General features: G+C 39.7%; 3 protein-coding genes across 6 annotated transcripts; 2 read left to right on the forward strand and 1 right to left on the reverse strand.

Moving 5' to 3' along the window:
• Positions 1-766: 766 nt before the first annotated feature.
• On the forward strand, positions 767-2,863 carry LOC119734730 (PHD finger-like domain-containing protein 5A). Its single transcript, XM_038208269.1, has 3 exons — positions 767-878; positions 1,417-1,607; positions 2,032-2,863. The coding sequence occupies exons 1-3, from the start codon at positions 827-829 to the stop codon at positions 2,119-2,121; spliced, it is 333 nt and encodes a 110-aa protein (XP_038064197.1). The 5' UTR covers positions 767-826; the 3' UTR covers positions 2,122-2,863.
• Positions 2,864-3,569: 706 nt separating this feature from the next.
• LOC119734732 lies at positions 3,570-6,703 on the reverse strand. The gene is made up of 2 exons (XM_038208274.1): positions 6,501-6,703; positions 3,570-5,752 (listed from the first exon to the last, which is right to left on the reverse strand). Exon 2 carries the CDS (start codon positions 5,735-5,737, stop codon positions 4,106-4,108), a length of 1,632 nt encoding a protein of 543 aa, XP_038064202.1. The 5' UTR covers positions 5,738-5,752; positions 6,501-6,703; the 3' UTR covers positions 3,570-4,105.
• A 76-nt stretch (positions 6,704-6,779) lies between these two features.
• On the forward strand, positions 6,780-16,488 carry LOC119734731 (tRNA (guanine(26)-N(2))-dimethyltransferase-like). 4 transcript variants are annotated; one of them, XM_038208270.1, is made up of 15 exons: positions 6,780-6,982; positions 7,598-7,793; positions 8,635-8,897; positions 9,004-9,059; positions 9,279-9,397; positions 10,207-10,394; positions 11,176-11,401; positions 11,721-11,869; positions 12,754-12,843; positions 13,174-13,246; positions 13,664-13,798; positions 14,159-14,353; positions 14,719-14,798; positions 15,251-15,370; positions 16,222-16,488. In XM_038208270.1, the coding sequence occupies exons 3-15, from the start codon at positions 8,653-8,655 to the stop codon at positions 16,310-16,312; spliced, it is 1,767 nt and encodes a 588-aa protein (XP_038064198.1). In that variant the 5' UTR covers positions 6,780-6,982; positions 7,598-7,793; positions 8,635-8,652; the 3' UTR covers positions 16,313-16,488. The 4 variants fall into 4 exon arrangements, with proteins under 4 accessions (XP_038064198.1, XP_038064199.1, XP_038064200.1 ...); XM_038208271.1 differs by having other exon boundaries at positions 6,780-6,964; XM_038208272.1 differs by lacking the exons at positions 6,780-6,982; positions 7,598-7,793 and adding an exon at positions 7,276-7,522 and having other exon boundaries at positions 16,222-16,486.
• The last annotated feature ends 53 nt before the right edge of the window (positions 16,489-16,541 follow it).

A 16,541-nucleotide genomic window follows, 5' to 3' on the forward strand; every position in this document is an offset into this window, starting at 1 on the left:
TACTCACCGCCATATCCAAAGTTACATGCGATCGCAAAGTACTGAATGCAGTTACAAAATTTAAAATCTAGTCCAAAGATCTGCAATCAAAACTTAAAGAGTATTTTCCCCCCATTTTTTGTTTGTTTGTATTCATTTTCATTTGTTGTTACAGTGTTTAATTATTGTTATTTTTTGTTTTATTTATTATATATGTATTAAACATGTGTATTTGACTTAATTATTTCCCGTCATGTATCTTACTGCCAGTTACTGAAAAGCTGGAATCAATACAGAACGTATTTATAACTCATACAACGCCCGCTCCGATCCAGGGGTCATCGTGACGTATATAATGACGTATATGCAAATATCAAGGCAAAACACGACAAACAAAATCACAAATTGAATAGTACAGACAAACGCCGTTATCAACAAGATGTGTTCCAATCGTTAACAACGTGGCATTGAACACAGCAGATGAGACCCTCTTCAAAGCAATCAACCTGAAATGTGTGCTTCTTAATTACCGACAAAACAGCTCCTTAATTTCAGTTAAAAATGCGAATACTTTCCCATTCAATCCCTAGCATTACATCTTATATCATTTCTATAATCTGTACAAATTTATGGTCACTGCCGATGGCATTCTTAAAATGCTTATATATTACAATTTGAAGGTTGAAATTCAAAATAACTGAATAATTATTTGAAAAGAAAATGACAATGTTTCATAAAAGAGAAGCTTCATTCATTTCATGCAATGTAAACTTATCATCATACCTCTACCGATAGAGGGCGGTATACTTCGGCGTCACATACGTTTTCGTTTTCTGAAATTTTCAACATGGCGAAACATCATCCTGATTTGATTTTCTGCAGAAAGCAGGCTGGTGTGGGTGAGTTGCCGTGAATTATGAATTGATTATTATGTTCAATTAATAACATATAGTTGTGTATAAATTGTGAACACAATTTAACAATAAATTGAAGAAACAGTGGACGAAATTTATAATACGCAGTGTGTCCAGATTTCGGACATGTCGGACATGTGGGACCAGTGGGATTCGACAGCACTCGCCAAAGCCTTTTCCCAAATTCCACTGTGCGGGCGCACATCATCATTATATTCAACTACATCATTTATTTACTTTCGAGAGATAAACAAAGCATATAATGCACACAATACTGTGGAGAGTATTGGATACTAAAGACATGAATCTGGGACTTACAAACATTTCCAATTTTGTCAAGGAACACTTGGAAAATTGACTTCACTCCCCATCATGTCCATAATACTAATAATAGTAGACATTGTACATAATAGTTTCTAAATGGAAGGTTGTCATTTCACATATTTTGAGGGAAGCTCTTAATTTTCTGTTTACAGCAAAAAACTCACAACTGACAATTGATTTTTCCTGTTCTATGTGCTAGCTATTGGCCGTTTGTGTGAAAAAGATGACGGCAAGTGTGTCATCTGTGACTCGTATGTACGTCCCTGTACATTGGTACGCATATGTGATGAGTGTAACTACGGATCGTACCAAGGGCGCTGTGTGATTTGTGGGGGACCAGGCGTGTCTGATGCGTACTACTGCAAGGAGTGTACAATACAGGAAAAAGATGTGAGTATCTTCACCTTAATCATCCCTATCCTTCAGGAAGAATTTTGCAGGATTGAGGAAGGTAGAGCCCAGCTACTATTTCTTCACTTGACAATAGAGCCTGCAAGTTGACCCCTGGTGGCGCACTTCCAGACCCCACGAAAATGAACATTAGCCTGTACAAGTCTGAGTTTTTAAATTTATTTTTAGAACATTGATTTCTTAAGAAAATGTCCCTTGGAAAAGGCCGTTGTAAAATTTTTGCTAGCATCTCAGTTTAAGGAAACTGAAAAATTGCACGACATCAAAGAGAAACATTGTGCCAAAATTTATAATGCATGCAGCTCTTTATACATGGTGAGTGGGAGCAATATCTTATAAGAACCCTGACCAATGAAACAAGGATAGCTGAACAAGTCAACATTTTCTTTATTCACCTATACAGAGGGACGGCTGCCCAAAAATTGTCAACTTAGGCAGCTCCAAGACTGATTTGTTCTACGAAAGAAAGAAGTACGGCTTCAAGAAGAGATGATATCACTTACAGGGAGACAACCATTTGGACCAATTGAGGACGCCTGCCCAGATAGGAACATTGACCGATTGATGAGCAGTGACCAGTTATGAATATCTGACCAGTTGAACCCAGTTGCTTTTTAGTAAATAATTCAAATAATGTCATGAAAAGATTGGACTGCATTGAGACTTCAAAGAGTTGTAATGAAAGTCCAGGCTTACATGAGATCAGTTCAAGAGTTTTCTGGTCAGTTCACATTGTTTCAAGCTAGCATGGCATTCAATTTCCTTGCATCTTCACTTTGAGAAGTACATATGGTCTCGTCTCAAGCGACATATGTTGGTATTGTTCATTGTGTGTATTTGTCTTGACTTTCAAATAAGATCACTCCCCTTTAGACTTAAAAGCACTGATAAAATTCCTAAAGTCCTGTTCAATCGCATTAGATACATAAACAGTTAAATATGTTTTGCTCTCTACCGCTCTTAAAATCTAAAATTAGTTCTAAAGAGTTCACATGTTTCACTTCAGACTAGCGTGACAAAACAACAGTGACATACAAGTACTGTAATGGAAAATCATTTTTGTTTATCTGCTGTACATATCAAGTTCACATAGGGTGAGGGAGGGGGTCGATACACATGTAGTGGTGTTGGTTTAGGGTATTTGTGTTACTTTTTTTTTTGTGCATGTATGGATGTGTTAACACTGCACAGGTCTCAATTTTTGGCCAATAAAAAAACACAAATTAAAATTTTAACTGGCATAACTTGAGTGTGCATGATTGAGGCGTCAAATTTTAACAATCCATAGAGATATCATCAGCTTTATAGGTGTAATCTACTATCTGTAATTTTTACGGTTTGTAACGTACAACTTTTGCAAACGTAAAAAAAAAAAAAACTACCAAATTATTATGAAATACCATAATAGTGTCAAGCATCCTGTGAAATCATGGCACCACAAATGTCCATATTCATGAGCAAAAGTGTGATATCATTTCAGGTGCTAATCTCAATGTTGCAATTATTTTAGCAGCAAAAGTTGCCGGCGAGAAGCATTGATATTCTACTGTCGTTAATGTTCTGTTGTGTGGTGATTCGCTGTGAGCAGACTTTTCTCACAAATGCTTCCAATTAACACATTTTTGGGTTTACTATTTGAACAGAAAACCCCTAAACTCAACAGTGTCGTCCTGAAATGACATCACAGCAACAGCGCCCTCAGTTGAAAGGAAAAGAACAGAACATTTTAAATGTTTCAAAAGTGCACTTTTTAATATAATTAACCAAAAAGGGATGTCAAACAGTTTGCATAAAACAGTAGAAAATGTGTTCCTAAGAAAAGTGTTGCCATGAACCCTTTAAATACATGTAAAGGAGCTTTTACGGTAATCAAACTTACAATAGAAACCATGGTCTCAATTTTTGGTCTCGTGAAACTAAGAACGACAATCGAAAAAGGAGTTCTCGATATTCTCAAAATGATATGTCTTTATATCTCTTGTAAAATAACGGAAAATAGAAAAATAGAAATCGTTGGTGTTTCTTCATTTTAAATTTAATATAATACATTGTTTCCATGTCTAAATTAGACAACGTTAGACATCTATGTTCAAGAAACTTTTAAGATACAAATCAACATCGAGGAAATAAATACGAAATGAAGTTGCTCTTTCAGTTGAACTCTGCATTATAAAGTGCCACATTGTGATTACAAAACAACTTGTCTCGCTGGATATAGGTCTCATAACGAGGGTTGCCCGCCCTCATATCCCAAAAGGGTATTCAAGGATTTTACTTTCTCATTACTGGCAAATGTTTCACTGTTTCCCCGACAGGAAACTTCTTCGGTCAGCCATTATCTTTTCTGTAAACCTCTCTTTATGAATATAATATTCAGTAACGCGCAATAATTATAATTAATGGAACTTCAAAACCAAACAAAATGAACAAGATAGAACAAAATTGAACAATTTTCCTTTCAATCGTGGACGCTCTGTTCAGAGATTTGTCCAGGAAAAGTTCATCTGCGTAAGTTGTGCAAACTCCTGGTTATAGGGCCGGAAGAAATCCCTGAGTTGTTGGATGACGTTGGGACCGAGGTCTGCTTTAGGTAGAAACCCAGGGGTACTTGGGTGTGGGCAACCGGACCGCATACAAGGCGCCTGTCTCTTCTTATCGTAGTAGAACATGCTCCTCTTGTAAAATGACTCCAGACCCAGAAACTTCTCCAAGTTCTTGAGTTCACCGTACAGGTCTTTATCCACGCGCTCATGACTCAATATAAAGAATCGATCTCTCGGAAAGCTCTGCAACCACCTCTTGAAATGCATGGAGTAGACACTTTCTCTTGTCAATCCTTTGGACATATCTACCTCGCCATAACGACTGAAAATCATTTCTACGAAGTGTTTGGCTTGTGTGGCAGGCGTTTCGCCTCTGGCCATGGAGGGGTTGCGATTGAGCTTCAACTCATATTCGTGTCTGAAGTCCGATATGGTTCTCTCCACGGGATCCCGCACGCATACCACGAACTTGACATTGGGCGGTAGATCCTTCAACATCCTCTGCGGTACATTCTGGAAGACGAAATATGACGGTGATTTCTCAAACTGAAGCATGTTTCGTGAGCTAAACCCCATTCTAGATCGGTAGTAGTCTATGCCGCTTTCGTAGTCAATACTGAAGTAATGTATTTCTTCCAGTAATGCGCGAGCAATCTGTGGATGTTGCACAAGGTAGTACAAAAACGCTGTTGTGCCGCCTTTTTTTACTCCAAGGCAAATGACTGTAGGTAAGCGTTGTTCATAGCCCAGTTGGCGCATGCCGGCTCTGAGCACGGCCCATTTCTTTTGATCATTTAAGTTTGGCCAAATAACTGTAGCCTTCTGCTTGTCATATTTCAGTCCCGTAATGTTCGCGAAGGATGCCTTAACATCTGGGGACATAAACCTGAGTGCATTTCCCAACAGTTGGGATGAGGTGATGGAGTAACGTCCGCCAGTACGAAGAGGGTTAGGCAGAGCAACTGGTTTAGTTTTAGGGATGTAAAGCCTAACTGGTGGGCTTTCCTTGACGATCATTTTCTTGACGATCACTTTCTCGTCCTTGACGATTGCTATATCATCCTTGACGATTGCCGTTTTATCCTTGGCGATGGCCGTTTCATCCTTGACGCTCCCGATCCCTTTTTCATCCTTGACAATCGCTGTTTCGTCCTCCACGTTCTCGTTGATGATGGCCTCCTCGGCTCGGTCATTCTTCTCGTCTGTTTCTGAATCAAGACCAGGTATCTTCTCACCGTGATTTACGTGCTTTGCCTCGTAAATCGTCCAAACAGACTTGCCACCTGTCTCTTCTATTTCTGAATCAGCTGCAGAAATCTTTTCACTGGGGTTATCCCGGTCGGATCCAGCGGAACCAATGTCGCTTTCTTTCTCGTAGCGGCTTTTTATTTTGGCAACATCAAAACGGCTGACTGGGGCCACGCCTCCCCATCTCTGATATACAAACCATTGGTCTGGTTCGAATACAACCAGAAAACGACCGAGTGTGAAGGATGCTAGACACAGTAAGAATACAGCCCCCTTGGTCTTCAGACTGCTTGAAGACATGGTGAAGGTGATTCTCATCAACTTTGGCACAACCTGGAAGAGCAATTTCATATCATTTCAATATGATTTTCAGATGTTATTTTCATTTAACTTTCCCTAGGGCTTACGGTAAATTGGTTTGTAAAGCGGCTGTGGTGTTTGCCCAAAGACATCAGCCCAGCTTGAAGTTGAGGTATGGCTTTGTGTATGGCTTTTATCAACTTGAATGTTTCCTGAAAGTCACCTCTAAACTGCATTAATAAAATAAAGTGGAAATAGAAAGAGGTAAATTCTGGTACAACCATGCATGCAGGTGCGGACAAATCCATAAGACGATGTTATTTATTAAAGGCCAAACAAAGAAATTTGTGGTTATTACAAAGAGTCGTCGTTACGTAATGATCAGTATCTGCAGCCCTATCAATGTACACGAACATGTATTCAACATTCACCTGACCATTGAGACATTCTTTATGAACTGGCCAGCGGCATTAGACCTATAGACTACAGGCCGAGTACAAAAAAAAACCCCAAAATGGCTGGACCATTTTTTGAATGAAGTGCTTCAAAATGTCCGTAATTTGAAACGTATATGAGTGATTTGAATGATTCTTGTAATTGTACTAAAAGAAATCTTAATGACTGTGCTTTCATATCCTAGATTTTAAAAGTGCTACAGGCAGACAGGCAAAACTTCATTCAAAAATTGGTCCTGCCATTTGGGTTTCGGGTTTTTATAGTCACCCTGTATTATAACGTTTATCGGGTAGTAATACATGGCAACAACCATGAGCAAGCTTACCTGTGTCAAGGTATAAACAAGGTGACAAACAGAACGCACCCTAGAAAGTACCAAGAATCATTCCTCTATCTATGTAAGAAGTATACATGTAGCTGGCTGCGTGTTAATTAATGAGCAGGTACGGACAGCCGCTGTACATGGTCCGGCACTAGGCTACTGTTGTAGTTGTGCGTCACCTGAGCATCCTCCGTGGTCGGAGCTTAACACTCAGGGGATGATTAACCATTCTAACAAACAACATCAATAAGTTAAATCTGTGGAATTCCATTACTGCAAAGTACGCGGCGCAAGGGTGGTACTTTTGCCTGGGTACGTCCTCATCAGTCACTTGCGCCGTCAACTGCGCATAGTCGCGTCGTGCCGATTATCGCGTTGTGCCCTGGCATTGTCGAGTCGTGCCGTCGCATTGCGCACTGTCGCATCTTGAGTGAACTGTCCAGAGTTTTGCCAGTAGATGACAACAGGTATATAAAGCGCCATGGGTAAATGACTTTTTTAACAACATTATAATATAATTCATTATTTATTATATAATTCAGTTTTCGGCTTATTTATTATAATCCATTATTTACACATCATGCTTTTTTTCTGGGACAATTATATATCAATAACTGTTTGACAGTTTTCGTGATATGTAAATACATAATTTGTTACAAAGCACTGGACAATTCACTCAAAATGCGGCAATGCAATGCGCATCAACAGTACAACGCAACTATGCAACGGCACGACACGGCCATGCGATTTTGTGTGTGTTTTTCTTTGGATGGGGCCAATAACTCTTAAGTCTTAAGGCTCTTGAACTTGTTTGCTTATTCCATTTTGGGTTGTTCTGGATGTAGATACCCAAGTACTTGCATTATGAGATGTCTTCAAGATTGATCCACTTGTTGTTTTTACCCCTTGCCGTTACAAAATAACCCCAAGCCGTTTGGCCTAATTAACCCTATATCCACCTGAGCGAACGTATGCGGCCGATAGTTGTTACACCTTGATTAAAAAAAACAGTGAGCCAAATAAAGGTAAGAAATTATGGTCTGCACTCTTTCGCAACTTCGTCCCCAGGGTTCACTTTATTTTAACTTCTTTTCCTATAGTATATATACGAGAGTGCGTACTGTTCAACACTACGCAAACGAGATTGTACTTGACACTGTTAATTGTGAAGAGCGCCACCTGTTGTTTGATTATCATGACCATATCTCTGCTTGTGTGTCTCAAAAATCGTTGGAGCAGCTGCAGCACTGCTCTAGCTGCACTGAGACAGCTCGATGTACCGGTCCGTGTGTAAGCGTAAGTCTAGACTTAATTTGTTTCTCAAGTTTCAACTTCCCTTCCCTTCTCCAAACTGAAAAGATTCCCATATCTGGACAAATTGACAATTACCACCATCACATACACAGAGCACACGAGCACACGTGGACATGATGGAATAGCAACCCACTAAAGGCACCATGCCACTCTCTCCACAATGATTGACGAAGGTCAGTCATGTCAGTCGAATCTGTCAGTGTCACCATGAAAGAAACTGAGAAACATTTCCAATTTTGTTAGGAAATACTGGGAAATTTTCTTGACTCTCCGTAGACGAACACAACCTATTCGTGTTTAATACAAATCACACTTACAAATTACTGAAACAGTCTGCACCAGGATATCTCTCCTCTCCTCTGAGTTCTCATATTCCAGAACTGTTCTTACTTCCTCTGTTCTTCTGCTGGAGAGTCTCTAGTGTCCATAAGTCATGTAAACAGGCTAGTGACAGCGCATTCTCCATTACCACCCCCGCTTATGGAATAGCCAACCCATCCCATCAGAAATTCTGGCAGTGTTTTGTCCTTCAAAAAGTCTGCCAAGACATGCAAGATCCATCTTTTCCCAAAAATCATGGCTGTTCTCTTTTCTTGTCTTTGTTTAACATTGTACATGTACTTGTTCTAGAATTAGAAGTCCCTGTGTGCACACAATACTTTCCAATTCTAGAAGTAAGCACCTTGCATCCTTTGGCAATTTGGCGCTCTATAAATCCAGTTATTATTATTAATATGACCAGAAATTAAAAAAACAAAAACATGTTGGTCCTAGGCCTAGTACTTTTTACTAGCAATAATAACTTCTTACTTTTCAATTGCAGCCCAAAATCAAACACAACATGGAGATGGATCTTCATTTGGAAGCACAAACCACTCTGCAAACCACAGGGTCTGAGTCCGTTAACACAGACAGTATGGACATGGAACATGGAGAAAGCCCAGACAAGGAGGCTACTAGTAAGAGTGCCACAGAAACCAGGGGTGCTACACCTGAAACAATACGGGAAGGCCAGGCTACGATCATCTTCCCCTCATTGAATGAGGTGTTCTACAATCCTGTTCAGCAATTCAACCGAGACCTGACGTAAGTTGAGTACACTACACACTCAAGATGTGCACACAACCAATCAAGGCTTTTTGCTGTTCATTTCTGTTACATTCATGCTGTGTCTATGTTTTCAATTTTACAGTATTGCTGTTATTAGTGTACACGCTGAGCTACAACTTGCTGCCAAAGGATTGAAAGGTACAATTTAGGATTTCATTGATCATTTTCTTTTGTGTGTATGTGGAAGAGGAATCCAACAGAATTCATGTTGTTCAATAACAACAATTTGTAGTTCTGCATGGATGGACTCAACAACCCTTGCTTAGCAAACTTTGTTGGTGGCTTGTTTTTAATTTCCTTACAGAAATAGGAATTTCATAAATTCACAGTAAGAAGGAGAACTTGTTTACTTTTCAGTTTCATATGAGCCCAGAAATCAAGAGCCTGACACAGCCGACAATGGTGCAACGTCAACAGAAGGAAGCAACGACCCTAGCGTGGCAACAGACACCTATCGTCCCGGTGAATATTGCCAGGTAAATTAGACTGGTAGAGGATACCTATCCAGTACAAAGTGTCTTGATAATGTGCAGATATTGTGAACTAATTTTGCATGCACAAATTTTGTTCAAAATTTCAAACACTCCATATTCCGATTAAATAGTAAATTGTGCGAGAAACAACTTTCTGTTTCTAAGTCTACACATTTCATTGTTGAACATGTGATGCATTGTTAGTCTCTGTATTGCACTCAGTGAAATGGACTTATATTTTGTACTTTTTTTTAAGTTGCAAACAGCAGGGCCAAAAAAAATAATAGTTCTGCTTCCGGTTACCCTACCTGCCCCATTCTGACAGCCCCTACCCAATTTTTTTTTTGGGGGGGGGGGAGTGGGGAAATGAGGAAAACCCCCAGAAACCATCAATTACCTTTTACACTTGACTCCACACAGACACCTCCATATGATAGTACACAAAAAACAATTGCTAAAAAACTTCCCTATCTACCAACCCTATCTTCAGATATGTGATCGGAAGCAGAACTATATTTTTTTGGCCCAAACTTATTAGCTAATATTCAGTCAACTTATGAGTCTGTGACAAACGTCAAGCCGTAGTTGAATCTTGAACTCACTTGCGCTACTCAGAATTCAAGTGTGTATTATCTGTTCTACATAGTAACTGTCAAACCTGGACCATATGAGGGATGTTTCCATAGACTGCCTTACACACTGCTTTAGATGCCTTTTTCTTATATTCCTTGCATTTAACCACTCTTACCGCTCATAGGGTTTAATTTAGACAGCAATATAATTCTTTTGTTTAAAAAAAACATGAATTTCAGGAAGGCCTGTGTGTTCTAGAGGGTTTGTCTGCTACCGGGCTGAGAGGTGTACGATATGCCAAGGAGATCCCGGGATTAAAAAACATTGTGGCCAACGACTGGAATGTCGAAGCATTCAAAGCAATTGAACGGAATATACAACACAACGGAGTAGAGCACCTTGTCACTGCAAGCCATGCTGATGCATCGTAAGAGTTCATTGATATCCCGTCACTAGACAGGGTTAGGGAAATTTTCATAGATACACTTTGTGAAGTAAAATTTCCCCAAGAAATTGTCTTGAACAGAACCTGAGGTTTTAACTTGAGGTTGTCATCAATTGGCTCCAACTGTCATTTCATGATGGTCAGAGCATATCAACCAACATTTGAGCAGTTTATCTTCTTGTTTCAAAGGGTGCAAAAAGATACAACCAGAAAGCACTCAGAGAGCACAAACCTCCGCCAAGGCTGAACATTTCCCCGCCGTATTGTCTGTACACCCAAAAAGAATAATTACATAAATGGCGAAGAATGCTTAAAAAAATCCTGGATCCAGACCCAGATCCAGATCACTTCCAAAATCTAATCGATTTGTGCGTGTACCAAGGACCACCCCTAAAAATATCATGCAAATCCGTCCATAATGTTTTGAGTTATCTTTTTGACAGAAAAAAACAACCAACCAACAAACTAACCAAATCCGATGAAAACATAACCTCCTTGGCAGAGGTAATAAATGTCCCAACAAAATGACCTAACACAATCACTTTTTAGCCGTCACATGCAGCATGTCAAATTCCTTCACTAACTTGGAAAGAACTTGCAGTACTAATTCGACTGAGCACAGCTATTTTTACTCAGAAAAATGGGACTTGTAAACATCCAGTGCCCAAACATTATTTCACCCTCTCTGTGTAAATGTTCTACAACTTGTGGTTATCATTCAGTGGACTTTATAAGAATTTCAGCTCATTATGTTTCCTGACAGGCTTCTCATGAATCAATATCGGCTGAGTGACCGTGTGGACGTTGTGGATTTAGACCCTTACGGCAGCCCAGCTAAGTTTCTGAATGGCTCAATGCAAGCTGTGAAGGACGGCGGGATTCTCTGTGTGACCTGTACAGACATGGCGGTGCTGTGTGGTAATCGTAGTGAAGCTTGCTATGCCAAATATGGAGCTATGTCACTCAGGACAAAGTACTGCCAAGAAATGGTAAAAAAAATTACTTCAGAATCATGTTTTTTTAATGTTTTTAGTAATTTGTGAAAATTTGTAGTTATCAAACAGAGGTGTTATTATTTGGGGTTGGGTAGGGGTGGTGATTAGCATAGGCCCCCTACTTAAGCTTAAGGCTTGTTCCCCACGTCCTATCCACCCCTGGTGTTCCCCATCTCAGTAGTGAAGCTTTAGTATCGTCAAGTTGGACGTAAAACACAGCCTTAGTAAAGCCACTATTTTTCTCTGAATACATGTCGATATTTTTCCTGCCTCTAACCCCTGAATCTGTATTGTATAACCTTTATCTTGGCAGGCCTTACGTATTGTTCTGCATTCCATAGAGACCCATGCTAATCTGCATCATCGATATATTGAACCTCTCCTATCTGTCAGCATTGACTTCTACATCCGACTCTTTGTACGAGTGCATACCAGCCAGTCAAAGGTCAAGCACTCGGCTGCGTAAGTTGCATTCCCTGTCAATTTCTTATCACTATAATGAGTCAGTGATGACCTTCTTAATTCTTTTGCTACCAGAGTTGCATAGTGAAGTCAATCACAAGTCAATTGGGAATCGAGTTACGTCTGTCAGAAGTCCATTAATACATACTGACCTGTGACTGACTTGTGATTACTTGTGATTGATTTGTGATGACTTGTGATTACTTGTGACTGACTTGTGATTACTTGTGATTGACTTGTGACTGACTTGTGATTACTTGTGACTGACTTGTGATTACTTGTGACTGACTTGTGATTGACTTGTGATGGACTTGTGATTGATTTGTGATTGACTTGTGATTACTTGTGATTGACTTGTGATTGACTTAAGTGATTACTTGTGTTTGACTTGTGATTATCTTGTGATTGACTTGTGACTGACTTGTGATTGACTTTTGATGACTTGTGATTGCTTGTGATTGACTTATGATTGACTTATAATGACTTGTGATTGACTTAATTTCAACACTTTATTCATTCATTCATTCCTGACCATGTTTTTGTGACCAACTTTTAAGCTATACCCCATGGCTTCTAGCCAAAGCAATGCCGCTTACAGTAAACCTTGCACAAGGAGCCCAGTCAATCATCATTGTGCACGGTTTTCCCTTTGGTGCTAAAAATTATCTTGTGAATGGAAAGCCAAGGGGCTCATAACGAAAGCTGCAGGGATATTTTGTTGGTGTGTTGGTTTTTTTTGTTTTTTTTGGCACCAGAAAGCAAAAGGATTTCTCTTTCAGTGCCACAGTGTGATGAAACAAAGTTAAACAAAAAAAACGCAAGTTGTGGTTGTATTTTGGGATTTGACTCTATTTTTTGAAACTGTTGTTAACCTTTGTTGATAGCAAGAAAGCTCTGGTGTATCACTGTGAGGGATGCGATAACTTCCATCTTCAGAGAATGGGCCGAGTGATTCCAATTGGGACAGATGCCAAGTAAGTAGGCTTACAGGGAACACTTTGAGTTTCCTTAACTCACAATTAATTATAACTTGTCAACAACAGAAGACAAAGTCAGAGACCCAATGTATGATTTCCTTGCCTCACAGTACAATTCATTTTAAATTGTCAGCAACAGTATAGTCTGGAAACCCAATGTATAATTTTTTAATTGATTTATAAAATTGTGTCGGGGTTTGGGGCATTTCCCCTCCCAATCTTCCCAAATCAGTGCCAAATGGGCCAATCAAGGGTCGAAATCCTCTCTGTAATGGTACCATAGTTTAGAAGGTTCTTTATCTGAATCAGCTGAATTTTTTTTTTCAGGAACTTCAAGTACAAGAATACGTATGGACCACCCGTCGGCACAAAATGTGAAAACTGCAACTCCAGATTCTTAGTAAGTATTCCATCGTGGAAGGAATTCTAAGTGACTTCACAATGTCTCCAGAATTACTTCAGTCATTATATGGCCAACAAATAAGTTTGTATTATTTTATACCTTTCTTCCTTATCCCCTTGTGGTTTAGATCAGAGTCCGAAGCCCAAACAGTGCCCCAAAAATTGGACCTAAATGCTCTGGAGTCCAAAATTAATCTTAAAAAAAAAAGATTAGATCCGAGTTCAGACTTGACTTGATTTGATTTGAATAGACGTATTTTAGGTTAATTTTTTTGTTGGGGGGAGGGGGGTCTAAACATATGCCCAGACTTGACAAGGTGAGATGTGAGTCTAAGACCATTAAGAAATCAAAAAGTAAACTGGAATTTTGTCTTGATTTTGTCAATTCACTCAAGTTTATACTTTCTTTCTGTAGCTAGGAGGACCGCTATGGGTAGAACCAATCCATGATCCTGACTTTGTGAAGAAACTCTTGTCACATGTCAACGCCCACTCAGATCGTTTCCATACCAGTCCAAGGATGAAAAGTATCCTGACACTCGTCAGCGAGGTAGGTCATTATCTTAACTGTGGTTCCTAGTTCACTGGTCTCTGTTGTCTTTCATTCTTATGTTCCTCCACCCCCACCCCACCTGAACCCCCATCCCCCACCCTAACCTCCATCCCTGACCCCATCCCCACCCTAACCACCACAAACTTGTGTGACCAATACCAGTATTCATGTGCAAAGTCTAGTAAGCAGATATCTAGCAACGAAAAGCGTGCAACAGGCCTCTTTAGACTAATGAAAGTACCTACATGGTATAACAATTATGAATTGCTACCAAAGTACTCAACAGTGTTGGTGACCTTTTGCATTTTCAAGTCTGAAAAAGGTACTTGTAAGTGTACTGTTTTCCCATATTTTCAGGAGCTTTTGGACTGTCCCTTCTATCACAAGTTCAGCCAGCTCTTTCATCATGTCCGCAGTGCCTGCCCGCCAATGAAGAAGTTCCGTTCTGCGTTGTTGAACGCCGGCTACCAAGTGTCTTTGTCACACATCACAGCTGAAGCCGTCAAGACAAATGCTCCTCATTCTGTCATCTGGGATATTGTCAAAGAGTGGGTAAGCTTGTCAGCTTTGTGTTTATGCCTATTGGTGCTATTCCCTTGTGAACTGGTGCCTCAGTCCCATGTTCTTGTGGGTCATTTTGCGAGTCAGGGGTTCAAGTCCAGCCTGGGGTTGTCCTGGCTAGTGTTACTAAGCGAGACACTCTGTCGCTAATTGCTTCTACTCACCCAGGAGTAAATGAGTACCTTTGAGGGCAGAGAGAAATTTCATCATTGTTATCTTGCAATAAACTAGAACTTTTTTGCAGTTCTTATTTAACACTTTGAAGTTGTTCCGAGAAACCAAATGCTAATCTGTGTCTTGTGTCAAATCAGACAAATCACTTCAAATCAAATCATGTTTGTCTGATAATTTTGCAGGTGAAGCAAAATCCCACTCCAAGGAAACGGAAGCTAGAGGAGGACTGCATCAGTAATGTCATATTGAACAAAGAGGCAAGGTATGTATTAAAAGTCACCAAGAAGTCAGACACTTTTTCAGACACTGGCCAAGATGTTGACGCAATTTTCATAACTTCATTTAAGGAATGAGAAATAGGGCTTTAAAAAATCCTGAAAGTATAAGTTTTGATTCAGTCATTCTGTTGATGGAATGAGTATATTCAAATTGATAGACCTGCCAGTTTGCAGCGTCATCATGTCGAGGTAGCGGAAACAATAGCACCTCGGGTACCATAGATCCCCCTCCTCTAAATGCAAGCATCCTCCATCAATGGGTGAACCTTGGGTGAATCTGGCAGCCATTGTCCGTCCAGATTTCCTTTCGTTTTCTCACCTGCCTCCCACAATGCAACACAGTAAGTACAGAATAGCATCATTACGTCTCAGCTTTATAAGTGTCTATCATTCTTGCAGAAAAGCTTAATGGGGATTTGACTTTTTATTTGTGTAGGATCACAGTGTCATTTGATGTCAGGCAGGACGCAATGCCGATGTCACACAAACAGGGAATGACGAGATTTCCTGCCAATCCAGCACCAAACTGGGGCCCCAAGGCCAGAGCTAAACCATCGTAAGTAAACAAAGACTCTGAGCTTGAACAATAGACGATGCGTTGTTACCTACTTACTAGAGTCAAGTGAAGATATGTCACATGCTCATTTTAGTTTATGAATGGTGTGAAGCGTGTGACATTTTTATCACCTAAATACTCAATATTCAGACTTATTTTGCAGGATCATTGCCCTGTATGCAATCCGGCCAATGATCATAAGTTCCAGTGCGTCTCAAAACTTGGAATGCCAGGAACACGTCTTTTTGAATAGTGGCCTATTATTGGCGTGTTAGCCTTGCTTATAAATAGCCTGTTGATCTGGTACAAGGTACCCTGTGGAGACATGTGAAGGGAACCAAAAAATAGGGAACAAAAGATTGTATACATCTCCACAGGGCAATTTCTATAGGTGAATACGTCTCCGCAAGGTTATCATGAAATAGACATGGATTTTACTCAAAAACTAGGAATTTCCAAGTTGTGTTGATCAGTTGCAAATTGAAGTATTTTATAAGTCCGAGTTTCAGCCCAGGAAAATTCTTCTGGGTAAAATAGGAGAATTTTGAAACTGCACTTTCAAACTCTAAATGGTAGTAATATTTTCCAGTATATGTGTAGTTAAACAACACAAGATGCTCCGTTTTTTTTATAAATTTGAAAGTAAAGGCCCTAAAAAAGTCCAATCAGGGTGTGAAAACACAAACAAAACAATCAACGTTGCCTTAGAACTTGGACAAATTACGTAAGCATACAGGGTCCGTTGATTGGTCATTAATCTGAATTTGTGAAATTCAATATTTGGCAAAGGTTTTTTGTAAGCCTTGCTTGCAGCTAAGAATGTTTTCTTTATATTTGCTTTGAATTTGAAGGTCTTCATCAGAAACTCTGGAGGAGAAGCGAGCAAGGTTACAGGACAAGCGAGCAAAGCCCAAGGAACCAAGAACACAGACTGAGACATGACCCCGCTGGAAAACTCACTGTCTCTGAGTTTGCTGTAAATATGAACAACTATGAAATGCAATTAAAGGCAATATACAACATTTGCTTTTGCTGTAATTTTCAGAAATGAGTGGATTTGGGGGTTAGTATTTTAAAACAAATATTGTAATACTGTCTTTTTTTCCCGTTTTTGGTTGGTAGATGTTGGAAAAAACAAGAAAATCATATTCTTGTATATAATACCTGACCC

The sequence above is a fragment of the Patiria miniata genome, unplaced genomic scaffold (assembly GCF_015706575.1).
Source record: "Patiria miniata isolate m_02_andy unplaced genomic scaffold, ASM1570657v1 HiC_scaffold_28, whole genome shotgun sequence".
NCBI classification, from domain to species: domain Eukaryota; kingdom Metazoa; phylum Echinodermata; class Asteroidea; order Valvatida; family Asterinidae; genus Patiria; species Patiria miniata.

Excerpts from the sequence above, each read along its gene's own strand:
- LOC119734730 (XM_038208269.1), top strand. The coding sequence starts at position 827 with ATGGCGAAACATCATCCTGATTTGATTTTCTGCAGAAAGCAGGCTGGT. Across the intron at positions 879-1,416 it reads CAGAAAGCAGGCTGGTGTGG|CTATTGGCCGTTTGTGTGAA; the intron begins GTGAGTTGCCGT and ends TCTATGTGCTAG. Across the intron at positions 1,608-2,031 it reads GTACAATACAGGAAAAAGAT|AGGGACGGCTGCCCAAAAAT; the intron begins GTGAGTATCTTC and ends TCACCTATACAG.
- LOC119734732 (XM_038208274.1), bottom strand. The coding sequence starts at position 5,737 with ATGAGAATCACCTTCACCATGTCTTCAAGCAGTCTGAAGACCAAGGGG.
- LOC119734731 (XM_038208270.1), top strand. The coding sequence starts at position 8,653 with ATGGAGATGGATCTTCATTTGGAAGCACAAACCACTCTGCAAACCACA. Across the intron at positions 9,398-10,206 it reads GTCCCGGTGAATATTGCCAG|GAAGGCCTGTGTGTTCTAGA; the intron begins GTAAATTAGACT and ends CATGAATTTCAG. Across the intron at positions 11,402-11,720 it reads CAAAGTACTGCCAAGAAATG|GCCTTACGTATTGTTCTGCA; the intron begins GTAAAAAAAATT and ends TTATCTTGGCAG.